General features: G+C 35.8%; 1 protein-coding gene across 13 annotated transcripts in view; it reads left to right on the top strand.

Annotated features, from left to right (window-relative positions):
* NBEAL1 (neurobeachin like 1) overlaps positions 1–17,737 on the top strand; it is a 206,804-nt gene that overhangs the window by 177,212 nt on the left and 11,855 nt on the right. For all 13 annotated transcript variants that reach the window (XM_082688842.1, XM_082688836.1, XM_082688834.1 and 10 more), the window contains 8 exons: positions 1,254–1,370; positions 4,506–4,595; positions 8,675–8,784; positions 10,183–10,355; positions 12,638–12,732; positions 14,514–14,630; positions 15,289–15,450; positions 17,012–17,160. In XM_082688842.1, coding sequence (XP_082544968.1) covers positions 1,254–1,370; positions 4,506–4,595; positions 8,675–8,784; positions 10,183–10,355; positions 12,638–12,732; positions 14,514–14,630; positions 15,289–15,450; positions 17,012–17,160 — 1,013 coding nt within the window. The remainder of the gene's footprint in view (positions 1–1,253; positions 1,371–4,505; positions 4,596–8,674; positions 8,785–10,182; positions 10,356–12,637; positions 12,733–14,513; positions 14,631–15,288; positions 15,451–17,011; positions 17,161–17,737) is intronic.

Genomic DNA, 17,737 nt, shown 5'->3' with positions numbered 1-17,737 from the left:
GATTTTGCACTCAGCTGCTTATGATGCTTTGTGGTAGCCTCCTTAAGTAGGCCCCTCCCCATGGCTGTATCCTCCACGCTCACACTGGATGCAAGTCTCTGTACCTCCTACCTTCCAAACAGTGGTTGCTTTTCTACTTTTAGACTTACAGCATTTCTTTTCTCAGATCTCCAGTTGATTTCTTGGGTGTTCAGAATGATTTGATAACTATCTAGTTGTATTTGAGGGCTGAGACAAACTTAAATCCCTCTAGACTCCTCCACCATCTTAACTTCCAGACAGCCTTTGATTTAAAATAAAGTGAATTGTACTCATATGGATTGAGAGCTAAATATCGAAGTACTTATAGCTGTCATATTATTTTCTGTCATTTAATATTTTGTGATATAGAAAAATCCCCTTTAGATGGAATTCTGTTCTATATTTTAATTATGCTTTTTGCTTATTAATTTGATTTGCCATTTACTTCTAATTTAATAAAGGTAACACTGTTCTGTGTTGCTGACATTAAAGTTAAGGAAGAATATTTTATTTGAAAATGATTGCAGCAATATTTATAATTTGATTTTGATAGTATTGACATTTTGATTTTTATTTCAGGAAATAAGGATTTACCCATATGAATTTTGACTTTTGAATGATTCATTTAATTTTACCAAATATTTATTAAGCATCTATCACACTCAATACACTATTCTAGGTATCGAAAATTCAAAAATGAGTAAGATTTGTTTTCTGGTTTTAAAATACCTTTGCCTAAGGGTACCTGACTAGCTCAGTCAGTGGAGTGTGCACCTCTTGATCTCGGGATTGTGCGTTCAAGCCCCATATTGAGTGTAGAGATTACTTAAAAATTACTTAAAAATTATTTTAAAAATCTTTAAAAAGATACCCTTTGCCTAGTTGGAAAAGATAGATCATAAACAACTACATGATCCAACACAGAAATAATTACTAAATAAAATACTAAACAAAACAGTGTGCTAGTAAAAATAATAAAAGAATTGTCAATTCTGGCTTAGAAATTCAAGACGGACATCAGTAAGAAAAACTTTAAAGTAGAAGTAGGGTTTCTCTAGAAATGAGCAGCATAAAAACTCTGCTGAAGGAGTAGTCTGAACAGTGGCCTAGAATTTGTCAACAGTTCATGGTGTGTAATCCATTGTAGCAAGAGCCCAGTATGTGTGCAGGAATACAGTGAGAGATGTCTTAATATAGTTATGGAGTTATTTTTTCTTAAAATTATTTTGAAGGAACCACATCCTCCTAGATTGTCAGCAGAAGAAGCAGTGCAGAAGCAGACCAAAACAGACACTTCAACCCTAAATGTATTTCAACATCTCTCCGAACTCAAGTCATTCTTTATAGAGGTAATATCCAACTTGGTAATATCAAAGTATTTTCTCTGTGAATTCTATACACCAATCAGTGCTCCTTTTATTCTCAAAAGGAGGGGAGTCATAATATTTAATCCAAAATAGTAAGTAATATTGCAATAATATATTCTTGGTTTTTAAAACAATCTTGCTGAAAGTTTTTGTTTGCTGCTGAGTGGTAGTGAGACCTATTTTTCTTGGCTTGCTGTCTTCTACTTCACATTTTCCAGACAACGAAGAATAAATAATTTGATTTAAATTGCTTTTCGTGACAGCTGAAATGATACATAGAGTGTAAAATAACTCCTAATTATAATGTCTGCTCATTTATAAAATATGTCCCAATAAGTCAGATTGTTAATTGCTAATATCAGAAGGAATAATCAAGTAAAACAGGATAGTTGTTACTATAATTGAAAGAGTACTTTAAATTCAATTGTTTATATACGTGCTGAATTTTTGTTCACAGTGTAAATATGAAATGCATTTGTACCTATGAATTTGGTTAAGACATTATTCTTGGCAAGAAGAAAAATGATGATAAAAAGTTATTAAGAATAGTTTGGAAATGTGTGAAAAAAGCAGTAGTTCTCACACAATACAATAGACATTGGAAAACTTTTCTTAAAGGGCCAGATAATAAATATTTTCAACTCTGTAGTCAAAAGGTAAAATCAAGAATGTTATATAGGTACTTATGTAACCACTTAAAATACAACCATTTTAAAATGTAAAAACCATTCTTTGCTTACCCACAGCCTATAAAATGGGTGGTAGGTTGGACTTGTACCATAGGCCATTTGTCAAATCCTGCCTTAGAACATCATTATAATGTGTTTCTTAGGTTCACTAGCATGGGAAATCATTATAGAATTTTTAAATAATTTGGTGTTAAAAAATTTTATAAAGTTTCTATTATAGTTAGCTTTATATTGGGTTTTATTCAAATGAATCATGTTGTACTAAACTCTATAGTACTTTAAATGTTTTCCCATGGTAAAAACGCTTCATAATTAATTCTTGCCCCTCCTTTCCTAGAGTCATGTTTAGTGAGATATGGTTATTTAGTGTTTAACAATACAAACTCTCCAGAATCAGTTGTTTTCCCAGAGTATCTAAGTCAGTTGCCTGGAACTTGGCATACATAGAAACAGTGCTTAGAAATGATGACTATTTTGGGGCCCCTGTCTGACTAAGTCAGTAAAGTATGTGACTCTTGATCTTGGGATCATGAGTTCAAGACCCATGTTAGACATAGAGCTTAACTTTTAAAAAGAAAGAAAAAAGAAAAGATGACTAATTCCTGGATGTGTTCTGGGACCCTAAGACCATCCTCAGGTTTGATGATTTGCTGGAAGGACTCAGGGTATTCAACATATAGTTGTACTCAACTAAAATTTATTACAGTGAAAGGATACAAAACAACATCAGCAAAGGACAAAGGCACATGGGGTAGAGTATAGAGGAAATCAGGGGCAAGTATCCAAGAATCCTCTCCTAGGACAGTCACATAGGACATGCTTATTTTTCCCAGTAATGAAATGTGAAAACACGTGTTTGTCTACCAGGGAAGCTCATTAGAGACTCAACACTCAGGGTTTTTATTAGGGGCTGGTCACATGTGCCTTGTCCATGCCAAAATTCCAGGTTCCCAGGAGAAAATAGGGTCTTCAGCATAAACCTTGTTGTTTGCACAATTAATCTATGAAAAACAAGCTGCTTTTATCCTTGAGGACAAGTTTTGTATCAGTGTAAGGAGCTCTGACCACCAAGTTCCCAGATGCAAGCCAGGGGCCAACCTTAAAGGCAGGCCGTTCTAAGGAGACTGTTTCGAGCCTGCTATGATAACTTTTCACTGCACATAGACAACCCATTATTGAACACATAATCTGATGCACATGTTATACTATATTATACAATGGTGATAAAATTATTTCATCATGTCTAATAATTTGTGACCTTGTTTTTATAGAATAATACATTCCAAGTTCCATCTGCAGATCCAGTGACATTTGAACCCTTTGAACCCAACATATCACAGGGTAGTTATCCCCAGGACCAGTATCTGGAGCAGGACAAAGAATGCAATAAATATCCTTGGGTGCTAGTAATTTGTTAATCCCTGTTCATCATTGTAGGGGGAGCTATTTCCCACCTCATTCCTATGAAAAGAGAAGGCCTGTCTGTAGTTATCTCTTCCTAGTTGCTAAAATGGTAAAGAAAACAGAGGTAGCAGTGAAAGCAAAGGCCTAATAAATGGATTTCTTCAAACACCATGTTCATTTATGCTATGCAAATGTAAGTTGTTCTCATGATTCACAGAGTGAAGAGAAGAGATAGGGACTAATTTTGTATGGTTTATAATTCTTTATTTAATTCATGTAAGTATCTTAGAATAATACCTGACATATAGCATATACCCAATAATGTTAGGTTATAATTTATCTAATAAATGTGAAGTATAATTTATGAACTACTGTTACATCAAAAAACTTAGTTCAAATCACTCTTCTCTTTCATGTTGTAATGAGATAATGGCAGATATTTTCTAAGGACTTGATTTTCTGGTACTATTGTTCCATCATTCAGGATTTTCTCACTTAATGGGATAGATCTATGTTTTGAAAGTTAAACCCAAAAAGAACTTCTATAAAAATATAACCACTTATTGTATTTGACTTGGCAATATGCTCTTATATGGTCTACATTTTCTACTTTATATTCATGCCACATGGCAAGGGAAAAGGAAAGATTTGAAATCATTGGCTATGTTAAATGGTTGATGCTCCTTGAAATCTGCATTTCTCTTTCACAGCAGAGTAAAATACAAGAAAATTAAGGGTTTTAGAAGTTTGAAGTATGCCACTCAACAAACATGGTACAAAGTTCCTTTCCTACATTTTTTAGGCTTTTTAAAAAAGTATTATTTGACACACACTGTTACATTAGTTTCAAGTGTACAGCATAATGATTCTCCTTTTCTACATTTTAATTAAATGGTACGTTTTGATAGAGTAAAATGCTGTCTCACAGGGTTCATTCTTGTTTAAAGAAATAGAAGTTTTCAGTAACTTAAACCTAATAAAGATAAGCAGAACTAGCCACTAAGCCTCTGTCTTTATTCTATAGGGAATTAGTGATGGCGTCCCACTAATAAAGGCCGTTGTCCCCAAAAATCAGTCTCGTTCTTTTATGTCTCAAGGCAGTCCTGAGTTATTGGTAAGTTGGCTTTTTTTTTTTTCACACTGCTACATCAAAATACATTATAAAAAACTTACAAAAAATACATTACAAAATACTTACAAAATACATTACAGAAAACTTACCAAAAAAATGGAGAAAATGAATTTTTAAAGACTTCTTAAAAATTATAAAGAAGATTTTTATGAAATTATTTTGATCAAATATGAAAATGTATTTTCTGAGGACACCTGAGAGGCACCGTCCGTTAAGCATTCAGCTCTTGGTTTCATCTCAGGTCATGATCTCAGGGTCCTACGGTGGAGCCTAACCTAGGGCTCCATGCTCAGCATGGAGTCTGCTTGAGAGTCTCTCTCTCTCTCCCTCTGCCCCTCCTGCTCATGCTCTCTCTAAAATAAACAAATAAATCTTTTTAAAATACATCTCTTCTAGATACACAGCTTTTATTTCAATTACTTAACTGTAATTCCTTTTTTTTATTTCAATAAATATGTCTCAATTTATTACTTGCTTTTGGTCTGTTTTTAGAACCAGAAATAGTTGTTTTGGTTTTTTTTTTAACTTTTCATTTAAATTCCAGTTAGTTAACATACAGTGTAATACTAGGTTCAGGTATACAATACAGTGATTCAGCACTTCCATACGTCACCTGGTGCTCATCACAACAGGTGCCCTCCTTAACAGCCGCCCCCCCTTACCTGTTTAACCCATCTCCCCTCCCATCCCCCTTCTGGTAAAAGTGTGTTTCTTGGTTTGCCTCTCTCTCTCTGTCTTTTTCCTATTTGCTCATTTGTTTTCTTTATTAAATTCTACATGTGAGTAAAATCATATGGTATTTGTTTTTGACTGACTAATTTTGCTTAGCATAATACTCTCTAGCTCCATCCATGTCATTGCAAATAGCAAGATTTTATTCCTTTTTATGGCTGAGTAGTATTCCATTATGTATAGATAGACAGGCAGACCACATCTTTAGCCATTGATCAGTTGATAGACACTTGGGCTGTTTCCATAATTTGGCTATTGTAGTAATGCTATAAATATTGGGGTATGTGTATCCCTTTAAATTAGTGCTGGACAGGGTGCCTGGGTGGCTCAGTCAGTTAAGCGGCTGCCTTCTGCTCAGGTCATAATCCCAGGGTCCTGGGATCAAGCCCCATATCAGTCTCCAGGCTAGACCGGGAGCCTGCTTCTCCCTCTCCCTGCTGCTCTGCCTACTTGTGTTCTATCTCTCTGTCAAATAAAAATCTTTAAAAAAAATTTTTTTAAACCAAATTAAAATAAAATAAAAATAAATTAGTGTTGGTTATTGGTCATTCAAATTCTATTTCTTCCTGTTTCAGCTTTGGCAATTTATGTGTTTTGGGGACATGTGTTTCTGTGTGTTACGTGTTTCTTTCAGGTTGTGCAATTTGTTGGCATAATATTCTCTTATAATTGTATTTCTGTGGTGTTGGTGGTTATTCTTTCCCCTCTCATTTATGATTTTATTTGGGTACTTCCTTTCTCTCTCTCTCTCTCTCTCTCTTTTTTTTTTAAGATTTATTTATTATTTTAGAGCAAGTGAGAAAGGGAGGGATCGAGGGAAAGGGAGAGCCTCTCCAGCAGACTCCCCACTGAGTGGGGAGCCTGATATGGGGCTTGATCTCACAACCCTGAGGTCACGACCCGGGCCCAAACCAAGGGTTGGAGATTTAACAGAGTGAACCACCCAGGCACACCTCTTTTCTTTCGATTGAGTCTACAGGTTTATCAGTTGTATTATTTTTTTCAAATGACTAGCTCCTGGTTTCATTGATCTGTTGTATTATTAGTAGTAGTATTAGTAGTATTAGGAGTTTATCATTTATTACTTTAGGCTTCATTTGCTGTTCTTTTTCTAGCTCCTTTAGGTATAAGGTTAGATTATTTGAGATTTTCCTTGCTTTTTGAGGTAGGCCTCTATTGCTATATACTTCCCTCTTAGGACCACTTTTGCTGCATCCCAAAGGCAGACTGTTGTGTTTTCATTTTCATTTCTTTCTATATATTTTATTTCTTTTATTTCTTGGTTGACCCATTTATTGTTTAAGTGCCTGCTATTTAACCCCATGTATTTGTGGTCTTTGCAGATTTTTTCATTGAAGTTGACTTCTAGTTTCATAGCGTTATTCAAGTTAACTGTAATTCTAAAGTTTATTTGGAATAATAAATATCTGAAAATACCAGAAAATTTTGTACAAGAAAAAAATACAATATAATATCATCTATTATAATATATTATAAGGCAGTAAAAGAATGAAAATGAGAAGTAATACAAAATTGATTAAAGTATATACACTCAGAACGTGTTAGTGAGTGCTTTATATGAATTTTGTAATTTAATCCACCAACAATCCTGTGAGATAGGCACTATTATTATTTCTCTTGTACAGATGAGAAATTAAAACTCAAATATAATTTGCTCATAGTTGCAGAGCTAGCAAGCAAGGGATCTGGGCCGCAGGTACATGGACTATCTTATTCACATTCGGTCATATACAAATTATAAGACAGGAGTATAGCACAGGGAACAGTAGAGATTCCAGAATTAAACCTATTTTTCTAAGTATGTATATTGTGTGTTTGCTTATGAAAGGAAGTCTAGAAAGACATACTCCAAAAAAAGTGCCTTTCAGTGGTAGAATTCTTGTCATTTTCACCTTTAATACCTGTATTTCTTTAAGTTATATCTTCTTTGTAATCTGTTTTATAATGGGGGGGCTTTTCATTATTCACTATAAGGGACACCTGGGTGGCTCAATTGCTTAAGCCTCTGACTCTTGATTTTGGCTCAGGTCATGATCTCAGGGTTGTGAGATAAAGTCCTGTGTTAGGCTCGGTGCTCAGAGGGGAGTCCGCTTGGGATTCTCTCTCTCACTCTGCCCCTCTTCCCTGTGCTCACCTATTCTCTCGGTCTTTCAAATAAATAAATCTTAAAAAAAAAAAAAGAATATTCACTATGACTATCACTAAGAGAGAGCTTCTTAATTTCTTTTAATAACTTTTAATTTCTTCCAAATGCCAACTAATAGATGTTAGTAAACTTTGAGAAATGAGGAGAAAAATTATCTCACAAAAGAAAGATACAGAGGCCCTTGGGTGGCTCAGTGGTTAAGCATCTGACTTGGGCTCAGGTCATGACCTTAGGGTCCTGGGATTGAGCCCCACAGTGGGCTCCCCACTCGGGGGGGGGAGTCTGTCCCCCTCTCTTTGCCCCTCCCTTGAACATGCTCTTTCTCCCTCTGTGTCTCTCAAATAAATAAAAATCTTAAAAAAAGGAGAGATAATTGAACAACTTTTCTGGCCATGAGATATAAGATAAACTAAAAGATAAGAATAAACAGATTTTTCCATTTTAAGACTTTATTAATTATTATTATTATTTTTTTAAAGATTTATTTATTTATTTATTTATTTGACAAACAGAGGTCACAAGTAGGCAGAGAGGCAGGCAGAGAGAGAGGAGGAAGCAGGCTCTCCGCTGAGCAGAGAGCCTGATGCGGGGCTCGATCCCAGGACCCTGGGATTATGACCTGAGCTGAAGGCAGAGGCTTTAACCCACTGAGCCACCCAGGCGCCCCTTTATTAATTATTATTATTAAGGCTTTATGCAGGGCACTTAGTTGGCTCAGTCAGTAGAGTATGTGATTTCAGGCTTGTGAGTTTGAGCCCCACTTTGGGTATAGAGATTACCTAAAAATAAAATATTTTTTTTTTTTTTTAAAGATTTTATTTTTACTTGACAGAGAGAGAGATCACAAGTAGGCAGAGAGGCAGGCAGAGAGAGGAGGAAGCAGGCTCCCTGCTGAGCAGAGAGCCCGATGCGGGACTCGATCCCAGGACCCTGAGATCATGACCCGAGCCGAGGGCAGCGGCTTAATCCACTGAGCCACCCAGGCGCCCCCTAAAAATAAAATCTTAAAGAGAAAAAGAATTAATGAGTTTTTGTGCTTTAAGTACACAATCCCACATTATTCCTTAAATGGTAAATGCTAACATCATATGAACATTCCATTATTTTGTGCTGCTTTCTTTAATCTTTTATTTCATTTTTGTCTTCATATGTTCTTTACCAGATAACAGTAAACATGAATTACATTGTTGGAACCCATGGATGGCTGCCTTATGACAGAAACATTTCCAATTACTTTACATTCATCAAAGATCAAACTGTAACAAATCCAAAGTAAGTAAATGAATATTTAAAGCAAAACAGGTGCACCTGGTACCTTATTGCTGGGAAAAACAACTAAATTGATTGGTGTCATTTTGAAAGTAATATAGTAGACATGTAGATTTTCTTCCCTTTTTCCCTCTTCCTGGCTTCAGGATAAAATAATTTTTATAATACCATTATAGAAACAGAAATTAGGATACCTGGGTGACTCAGTCAGTTAAGCGTCTGCCTTCAGCTCAGGTCATGATCCCAGAGTCGTGGAAGTGAGTCTTGAATCAGGCTTCTTGCTCTGCCTGCCACTCCCCATGCTTGTGGCACTCTCTCTCTCTCGCTCTCTTGCTCTCTGACAAATAAATAAAATCTTTAAAAAAAGTAATTATTAGTAGTTTTTAGGCTTGATTGTATTTTTATTGTATAATTTTACTTATAAATAAGCCTTGTATATTTTATATAAGAATTTATTATTTACCTTAGTTAATTTTTTATTTTGTTTAATTTTACTTTATTATTTCTTTTAGATTTTTTAAAATTTATTTATTACCTTAGTTAACTTTTTAAATATCCAAAGGTTACATCTTAAATTCAAGTAATGTTTTCCTTACTCCGAGTTGTATTAGCTGTATGTTTATTAGGAGTGATGTCTTTTTTCCTTCTTATCCCATGTAGGACTTAGTACTGTTGTGCTTGGCACAAAGCATACCCTCAGCAAATTAATACTGAATAATAAAGTTCTAGAGCTGAACTTTCAGAATTGGCCCTCATTCTCTGTGTATACACTGAGGTGTAATAACTTCTTTTTTTATGTTCAGTTAGCCAACATATAGTACATCATTAGTTTTTGGTGTAGTATTCAAGGATTCATTGGTTGTTTATAATTTCATTGTGTCTCTGCAAAATCTAGATTGGCTGACCTCACAGGTATTTATTTCACAGGAAAGCAGATAAAAACCCATATTCTTGCTTTCGTTTGAGTGAGAAATTATCTTTATGAGTATTGTTAGGTACACATTTATCTGCCTGTGGAGTAGATTCCTGGTTTCAGTTGATTTCCAACTTTCCTCATCCTGTCATATCCTTATCTTGTCCTTTATAGTTTGATACTACCATTTACAGAATTGACAGTCTTCCTAACCTGGCTTTGAAAGGCAAGACTTAAATCTTTTCCACACCTTCACCAGTCTCAACTTCTTTAGCTTAACCCTTGAGACTATTTGTTATGTACCATCTTATGTAATAAAAAATATGAATACTATTAATATATTTTCTGAAAGTTGTTTTTCATTTATGGACATTTCAAATTGAATGGTTGAACAGATTGTTTTTCTTTTTCAGAGAGATTTAAAAAATAATTGGTATCAGCCTAAGTGATCTTTTAAGGAAAAGTCTAATATTTCATTGTGTTTACAGAACTCAGCGTATCATGAATGGTCCTTTTGCTCCAGGGCTGGAGATTACTTCTAAGCTATTCATAGTATCACATGATGCGAAGTTGCTTTTCAGTGCTGGACACTGGGATAATAGCATTCAAGTGATGTCGCTTACAAAAGGCAAAATTATTTCACACAATATTAGACACATGGGTAAGTATTAACTTTTTTTCCCCAAAAAAGAAAAGTTTCACTTTCTTCTAACTACAAAAGTAGTACATGTTCCTATAGAAAGCATTAAAATTTACCTTCGAAGCTAAGTAAACTTTTTGATAGAGCAGTTAAGAACATTATGGTTTCTTTAAGAGTATTTATGCATTTGGGATACACTAAATACTATATAAACTAAATACAGCTTTATAGTATCTGAACAATGTTAGGCTAAGTCTTTTTTTTAAAAAATTAGTTGAAAACTGGTGCCTGGGTGACTCAGTTGGTTGAACACCCAACTCTTGGTTTCTGCTCAGGTCATGATGCCAGGATAGTAGGATGGAGCCCCACATTGACTCTGCAACTCAGCAGGGAGTCTGCTTGAGATTCTCTCCCTCTACCGCATCTCTCTCTCAAAATACATAAATCTTTTAAAAATAAAAATAAATAAAAATTAGTTAATACAAATAAGAATTTTAAGACAAAATGGTTAAAAAAAAATCTGTCATTGTTGAATAAGACATCACCTGCCCTATGAGTTAAGTATGGAGGAGGTAAATTACTGAAGGTAGTTTAACCTGGTGCTTCTTAGTGTTCCAGCCTTCAGTAAAAGAATAAAATATTGTGGGAGTGCCTGGGTGGCTCAGTAGGTTAAGTGTCCAACTCTTGATTTTGGCTCAGTTTGCGATCTCAGGGATGTAAGATTGGCCCGTGTCTGGCTCTGCACTGGGCTCTACACTGGGCATGGAACCTGTTAAAGATTCTCTTTCTCTCTGCCCCTCAGTCCCTCCCTCTCTCCACACTCGCTGTCTCTAAAAACAAAAGACCATGTAGATTTTCCCCTAGTATACCTATTAGGAAAGGGAAATGGTCTACTACTAATTCTATACAGGTGACTCCTGAGATGACACTTAGCTCAGGTTTTTACTGTTTAGTAAAAAAATGTATTTCATACTGAGAATTTGCAATGTAATATGTACTAATTTGGTTAGAGGTACATATTCCATAGGATTGCAGTGCTTAATAGGAGTAGAAGGTGAATGCGAATGAGAGAGTAAGAGAGCAGAGAAGCATATCAGAACTTCCTGGGAATGCATTCCAAGCCACCTCACCCACTGCCTGGACTCCAGCAGTCGTTTCCCTGCCCCGTGTATACTCTTCACTCTCAAAGCTCTCCTACTTGAGTTTAACACTGCTTCTTTTTTTTTTCCCCCCCATTTTTTAAAAATTTCTTTTCAGTGTTCTAAAATTCATTGTTTATGCACCTCACCTAGTGCTCCATGCAATACGTGCCCTCCGTAGTACCCACTACTGGGCTCACCCAACCTCCCACTCCCCTCTCCTCCAAAACCTTCAGTTTGTCTCTCAGAGTTCACAGTCTCATGGTTCATCTGTCTCCCCCTCCGATTTCCCCCAACTCATTTCTCCTCTCCATCTCCCCATGTCCTCCGTGTCATTCCTTATGTTCCACAAGTAAGTGAAACCATAGGATAATTGACTTTTTCTGCTTGGCTTATTTCACTCAACATAATCTCGTCCAGTCCCATCCATGTTGATACAAAAGTTGGGTATTCATCCTTTCTGATGGAGGCATAATATTCCATTGTATATGTGAACTGTATCTTCTTTATCCATTCATCTGTTGAAGGACATCTTGGTTCTTTCCACATTTTGGCAACTGTGGCCATTGCTGCTATGAACATTGGGGTACAGGTGGCCCTTCTTTTCACTACATTTGTATCTTTGAGGTAAATACCCAGTAGTAACACTGCTTCTTTCCTGAGGTGCCTGGCTGGCTCAATTGGTAGAGCACGTGACTCTCGATCTCAGGGTTGTAAGTGTGAGCCCCACATTAGGTACAGAGATTACTTAAAAATAAAATCTTTAACATTCTTTTTTTTTTTTAAGATTTAATTTATTTATTTTAGAAAGGAGAAGTTGGGGAGGAAGAGGGGCAAAGGGAGAGAGAGAATCCCAAGCAAGCTCCACTCTTAGCACAGAGTCCAACTCAGAGCCTGATATCACAACTCTGAGATCACAACTTGAGCCAAAAATTTAGAGTCAGGGCGTCTACACCCAGGTGGCCTAAAAATAAAATCTTTAAAAAAAAAAAAAATACTGCTTCTTTCCTGTGTCACCCTTTCTCAGTGCTTTTCTGTTGCCATTCTCACACTTCTCCTGCTAAAACAACTAATTTAGTAATAGAATACAAATTAAAATTGCTCTTAGAGCTTTATTCAGAAAAACCACACCATTTCATCTTTGTAATTCCTTTTTTCTTACAGATATTGTGACTTGTTTAGCTACAGATTACTGTGGAATACATTTGATTTCTGGTTCCAGAGATACTACATGTATGATATGGCAAATAACACAACAGGTAGTTACACTGTATCTTCCTTTCTGGTATTATACTCTTCATAATGTTCCTTCAAGAAAGTGTCCTTTTTCTTTATGGCTTTTAGGTTTTCTACTTTGGTTAACAGTCTTTCTTCTCCAAATTTGTTAAAATAATTACCTAAAATTTTTCTTGTAATATTTTTCTTTATTTTTTTTACATTTGAGTCTTTAATCCATTGATAATTAACTTTTCTATAAGTTTAATATAGAGGAAGAGTATAGATATATGCTCTGTATATAATTATAAAACAAATACCATGGCAACTACTCAAACATTCTGTATCTATATATAGAAAGTAATATACAAACAAAACATGCTAAACACGAGTGAAGACAACAACTCAAGTATAGAGAGATCTCTGAGATAAAATTGTGTTATTAGAAGAATATAAGAATATTAATTCAGTAAAACATGAAGGACCTCAAAGATGAAATTATACAGTGGCATAATAAGATGAAAAGGAGGGGCACCTAGGTAGCTTAGTTGGTTTAACATCTGCCTTCAGCTCAGGTCATGATCACAGGGTCCTGGTATCAAGCCCCACATCAGGATCCCTGCTTGGTGGGGATTCTGCTTCTCCCTCTCCCTCTGCCCCCGCGCATACTCTCTTGCTCACTCTCTCTCAAATTAAAAAATTAAATTAAAAAAAAAAAGATGGAGGGGTCCCTGGGTGGCTCAGGTGGTTAAGCATCTGCCTTCTGCTCAGGTCATGATCCCAGGGTCCTGGGATCGAGTCCCGCATCAGGCTTCCTGCTCGCCAGGGAGTCTGCTTCTCCCTCTACTGCTCCCCTGCTTGTGTTCTTTCATTTTCTTTCTCTCTCTTTCTCTCTCAAATAAATAAATGAAATCTTAAAAAAAAAAAAAAAAAAAAAGATGGAAAGGATTGTCACCTGGGTAGCTCAGTCGGCTTAGGAACTGACTCTTGATTTCAGCTCAGGTCATGGTGTGGGTTGTGCAATGGAGCCCTGCATCCAGATCCACGCTCAGTGGGGCTCTGCTTCTCTCCGCCTCTCTCTGCCCCTCCCGCCCACTCACTTGTGTGTGTGCGCTTGCTCTCGCTCTCGCTCGCTCGCTCTCTAAATAAATAAATAAATAAATAAATAAATAAAAAGATGAAAAGGGTGACTGCGGAAGAATCAAACCAATACTAAAACCAGTACCATTACAAATATAATAAGTAAACTCAAAAGTAGAAACAGCAAGCAACAATCAATGTGGCTGAATATCAAATTACTAATATGAAATATTTAAAATAATGAAGTTCTATAAAATAGGTCACAGAGATACAGTATAGGGACCATAGCTAATATATTATAATAACGTTGTGTGGTGACAGGTGATAACTACATTTACCATGGTCAGTATTAACATAATTTACAGAACTGTTGAGTCATTGTTGTATACCTGACATTTTAAGTCAACAAAAAAAAAGAAAGAAAAGTATTCAGAGAAAGAATCTGAAGTTTATTTGTAGTACAGGAAGAGCAAATCTGTGGATGAAAAGGACAAATAATACACCTGTTAGAATTGATCCAATGCAGTCAACTTGGAAATTATTCAGATTAAGTGTTGAGCTTCAAAAGACAGAATAATTTGAGAATCCAAGGAGGAACACAAGAATGAGTCTTGTTATGAATAGATGCTGTGCTAAGAACTAGTTGCAATATTACTTTGTGATTAGACAATTTAAATATAGTATAAACCTTTTTGTAGAAAATAGCCTACTAGAAAATTAACATTTGCTTCTCTTTCGACCTTAGGGAGGTGTTCCTGTGGGCTTAGCATCTAAACCCTTTCAGATTCTGTATGGACACACCGATGAGGTATTGAGTGTTGGCATCAGCACTGAACTAGATATGGCAGTGTCAGGATCAAGGGTAAGATTTCACCTTTAAGAAATGCTCACTTTTTTCAGGGTGCCTGGGTGGCTCAGTCAGTTAAGCATCCGACTCTTGATTTTGGCTCAGCTCATGATCTCAGGGTCATGGGATTGAACCCCACCCTGGGCTCTATACTCAGTGGGGAGTCTGAGATTCTCTCTCCCTCTCCCTCTGCCCCCCCCCCGTCCCTCACTCTCTCTCTAAAGATAAATAAATAAATCTTAAAAAAAAAAAGAAAGAAATGCTAATTTTTTTCTACAAATTGAGAAGGAATATTATATTTAATTATTTTCATGCTTGCTTTGGAGGCACATATGTTAAAATTGGAATGACAAATTTTCTTCTAGGGGGACTAGTAAAAGTATAGGAATTCTTTATTGTTTGTGTAGGACTTTGCAGAAGTAGCATAACACAGAAGAAACTTAAAGAGACTGGATTCTACTTTGGTATTTTACTGGTCTTATTAGTTACAGAAAGAGAGCGTCTGATGAAATAAAATACTATTTCAAATTTCAAGATTGAAATTTTTCCTAAGATAACATGAGTCCTTGGTAGAATAATCATTTTCTGAGTTCATTTCCTGTATTTATTTATCTGGCCTTCTTTTTTGTTGTTCTGTTTCTCTTTTTTATACTCTACTATTTTCTGTATGTAGGATGGCACTGTGATTATACATACCATTCAGAAAGGTCAATACATGAGGACTTTACGGCCACCTTCTGAGAGTTCTGTGCTCCTGACTGTTCCTAATTTGGCTATATCTTGGGAAGGACATATTGTTATCTATTCCAGCATTGAAGAAAAGACCAATCTCAAGGTATATAACAGTTACGTGCAGGAGGGCTAGACTATCTATAAGCCTGTCATTTTCTTTCCATGTTATACTGTATATATGAGGCATTTTGATGAACATCATATTTTGAAAAGGATATGTTCCTTTCATCTTTTAATTTGTTTATTCCTTCCCATTAGATGGACCCCATCACAATGTTGGCCTCATGTTCATATTTTGTTTTAGGGATTTCTATTGACCTATATAATACATGATTACAAAAAGAATTTCTGGTTATGTGGGACTTCAGAAGCTTCAGTGGAAATTATAACCAAATTAAATTCTTTTTGCACAGGTTGGGTATAAAGGAGCCATAAATTATATTCCTTTTCTTTCCATGATCAAGTTTTTTAAAAAATTAGAGCACTGATGGGGTGCCTGGGTGGCTCAGTTGGTTAAGGTCATGATCCTGGGGTTTGGGGATTGAGCCCCAAGTTGGGCCCCCTGCTCAAGGAGTCTGCTTGTCCCTCTCCTTCTGCCTCTCACCAGGCTTATGCGCTCGCTCTCTCTCTCTCTCTCTTTCTCTCTCAAACAAATAAAATATTTAAAAAAAATTTTTTTTTAAATAATAAAATTTAGAGAACCGGGTCCTAGGTGGCTTTAGTTGGTTAAACATCCAACTCTTGATTTCAGATCAGGTCATGATTTCAGGGTCGTGAGATTGAACACTGCATTGGATTCCCCACTGAGTGGGGAGTCTGCTTGGGATTCTGTCTCTCTCTCTCTCTCTTTCTCCCGCCCCTCCCCCACTTCCATGCCCATATACACATACATTCTTTCTTTCTTTCTCTTTATCTCTCTCAAAAAAAAATATTTTTTAAAATTTTTAAATTTTATTGGTAGAGCATGAGACTCTTGATCCCCGGGTTATGAGTTCAAGCCATACACTGGGCTTTTATTATTTTATTTTAATAAAAATGGGCTTTTTAATTTTATTTTAAAATAAATTTATTTTTAAAAAATAAATTATTTTTAAAAACTGTAGCTTTAAAAAAAGTTAGAGTCTTTTTGTTCTGTGTTAAAAATGTGGGGCTTAAAAAATGTCTTGTGGGATTTTTTTAGGCTGATTGAGATTTTAATTCTTTTGGAGGGATGAGAGTACCTGTTTAATATTTATTTACTTGGCAATTACTTATTTAAATATTTTCTTAAAATATACAGCTACTTTTCATTTAAAATCACAGTAATAATATTGTCTACACACTTTTTCTTTAAACATAACTAACTGTAGGGGCTCCTGGGTGGCTCAGTTGCTTGAGTGGCTGCCTTCTGCTAAGGTTGTGATCCCAGGTTCCTGCTCGGTGGGAAGCCTGCTTCTCCCTTTCCCACTCTCTCTGCCTGTGTTCCCTCCCTTGCTGTGTTTCTCTCTGTCAAATAAATAAATAAAACTTTTCAAATAATAAAAATGAAAAATAAGCATAACTATATGTTTATTTCAAAATTTTAAATCCAGTAGTCATTCTGTTATAGTCACAGTTTTAATTGCCGGTATTAAAACCCCATTTTCATTTGAGATCATTAACTTTTCTTCATCTAATCTTTACAGGATAAGAATGCATTACATCTGTTTTCCATAAATGGCAAGTATCTAGGGTCCCAAGTCCTGACAGAACAAGTATCAGATATATGTATCACTGGAGAACATATTATCACGGGCAGCTTACAAGGCTTCCTGTCCATAAGAAATCTCCACAGGTAAATAATAAGATTCTTTGAAGTCTCACTTAAGAAAAGGTGGTAATAGGGGCACCTCACTGGAGCATGCAACTCTTGATCTTGGGGTTGTGTGTTCGAATCCCATGTTTTAGGTAGAGATTACTTAATAATAAAATCTTTAAAAAAGAAGGAAAGAGGGATGCCCAGGTGGTTCAGTGGGTTAAAGCCTATTCCTTCGGCTCAGGTCATGATCTCAGGGTCCTGGGATCGAGCCCTGCATCGGGCTCTCTGCTCGGTAGAGAGCCTACTTCCTGCCTGCTTCTCTGCCTACTTATGATCTCTCTCTCTGTCAAATAAATAAATAAAATATTTTTTTAAAAAAAGAAGAAGGGAAGAAAAAAAGGAAGAAAAGGTAGGGAAGAAAAAAAGAAAGAAAAGGTAGTAATACTTGCAGCCTAGAGTAGAAATCAGCAATTACAGATTTCTAATTTTTTGTAAAGTTTATCATTTATTGTGAACGTGTCATTTTTAACAACTCTGAAAAAAATTGGGGAAGCTAAATTATTTCTGGATTAGTAAATGAAATATAGATGTATGTTTTAAAAATGTAGGAAAC

Source organism: Mustela nivalis, assembly GCF_964662115.1.
Source record: "Mustela nivalis genome assembly, chromosome: 11".
Taxonomy (NCBI): Eukaryota; Metazoa; Chordata; class Mammalia; order Carnivora; family Mustelidae; genus Mustela; species Mustela nivalis.
This window is presented reverse-complemented; position numbering and strand designations above follow the sequence as displayed.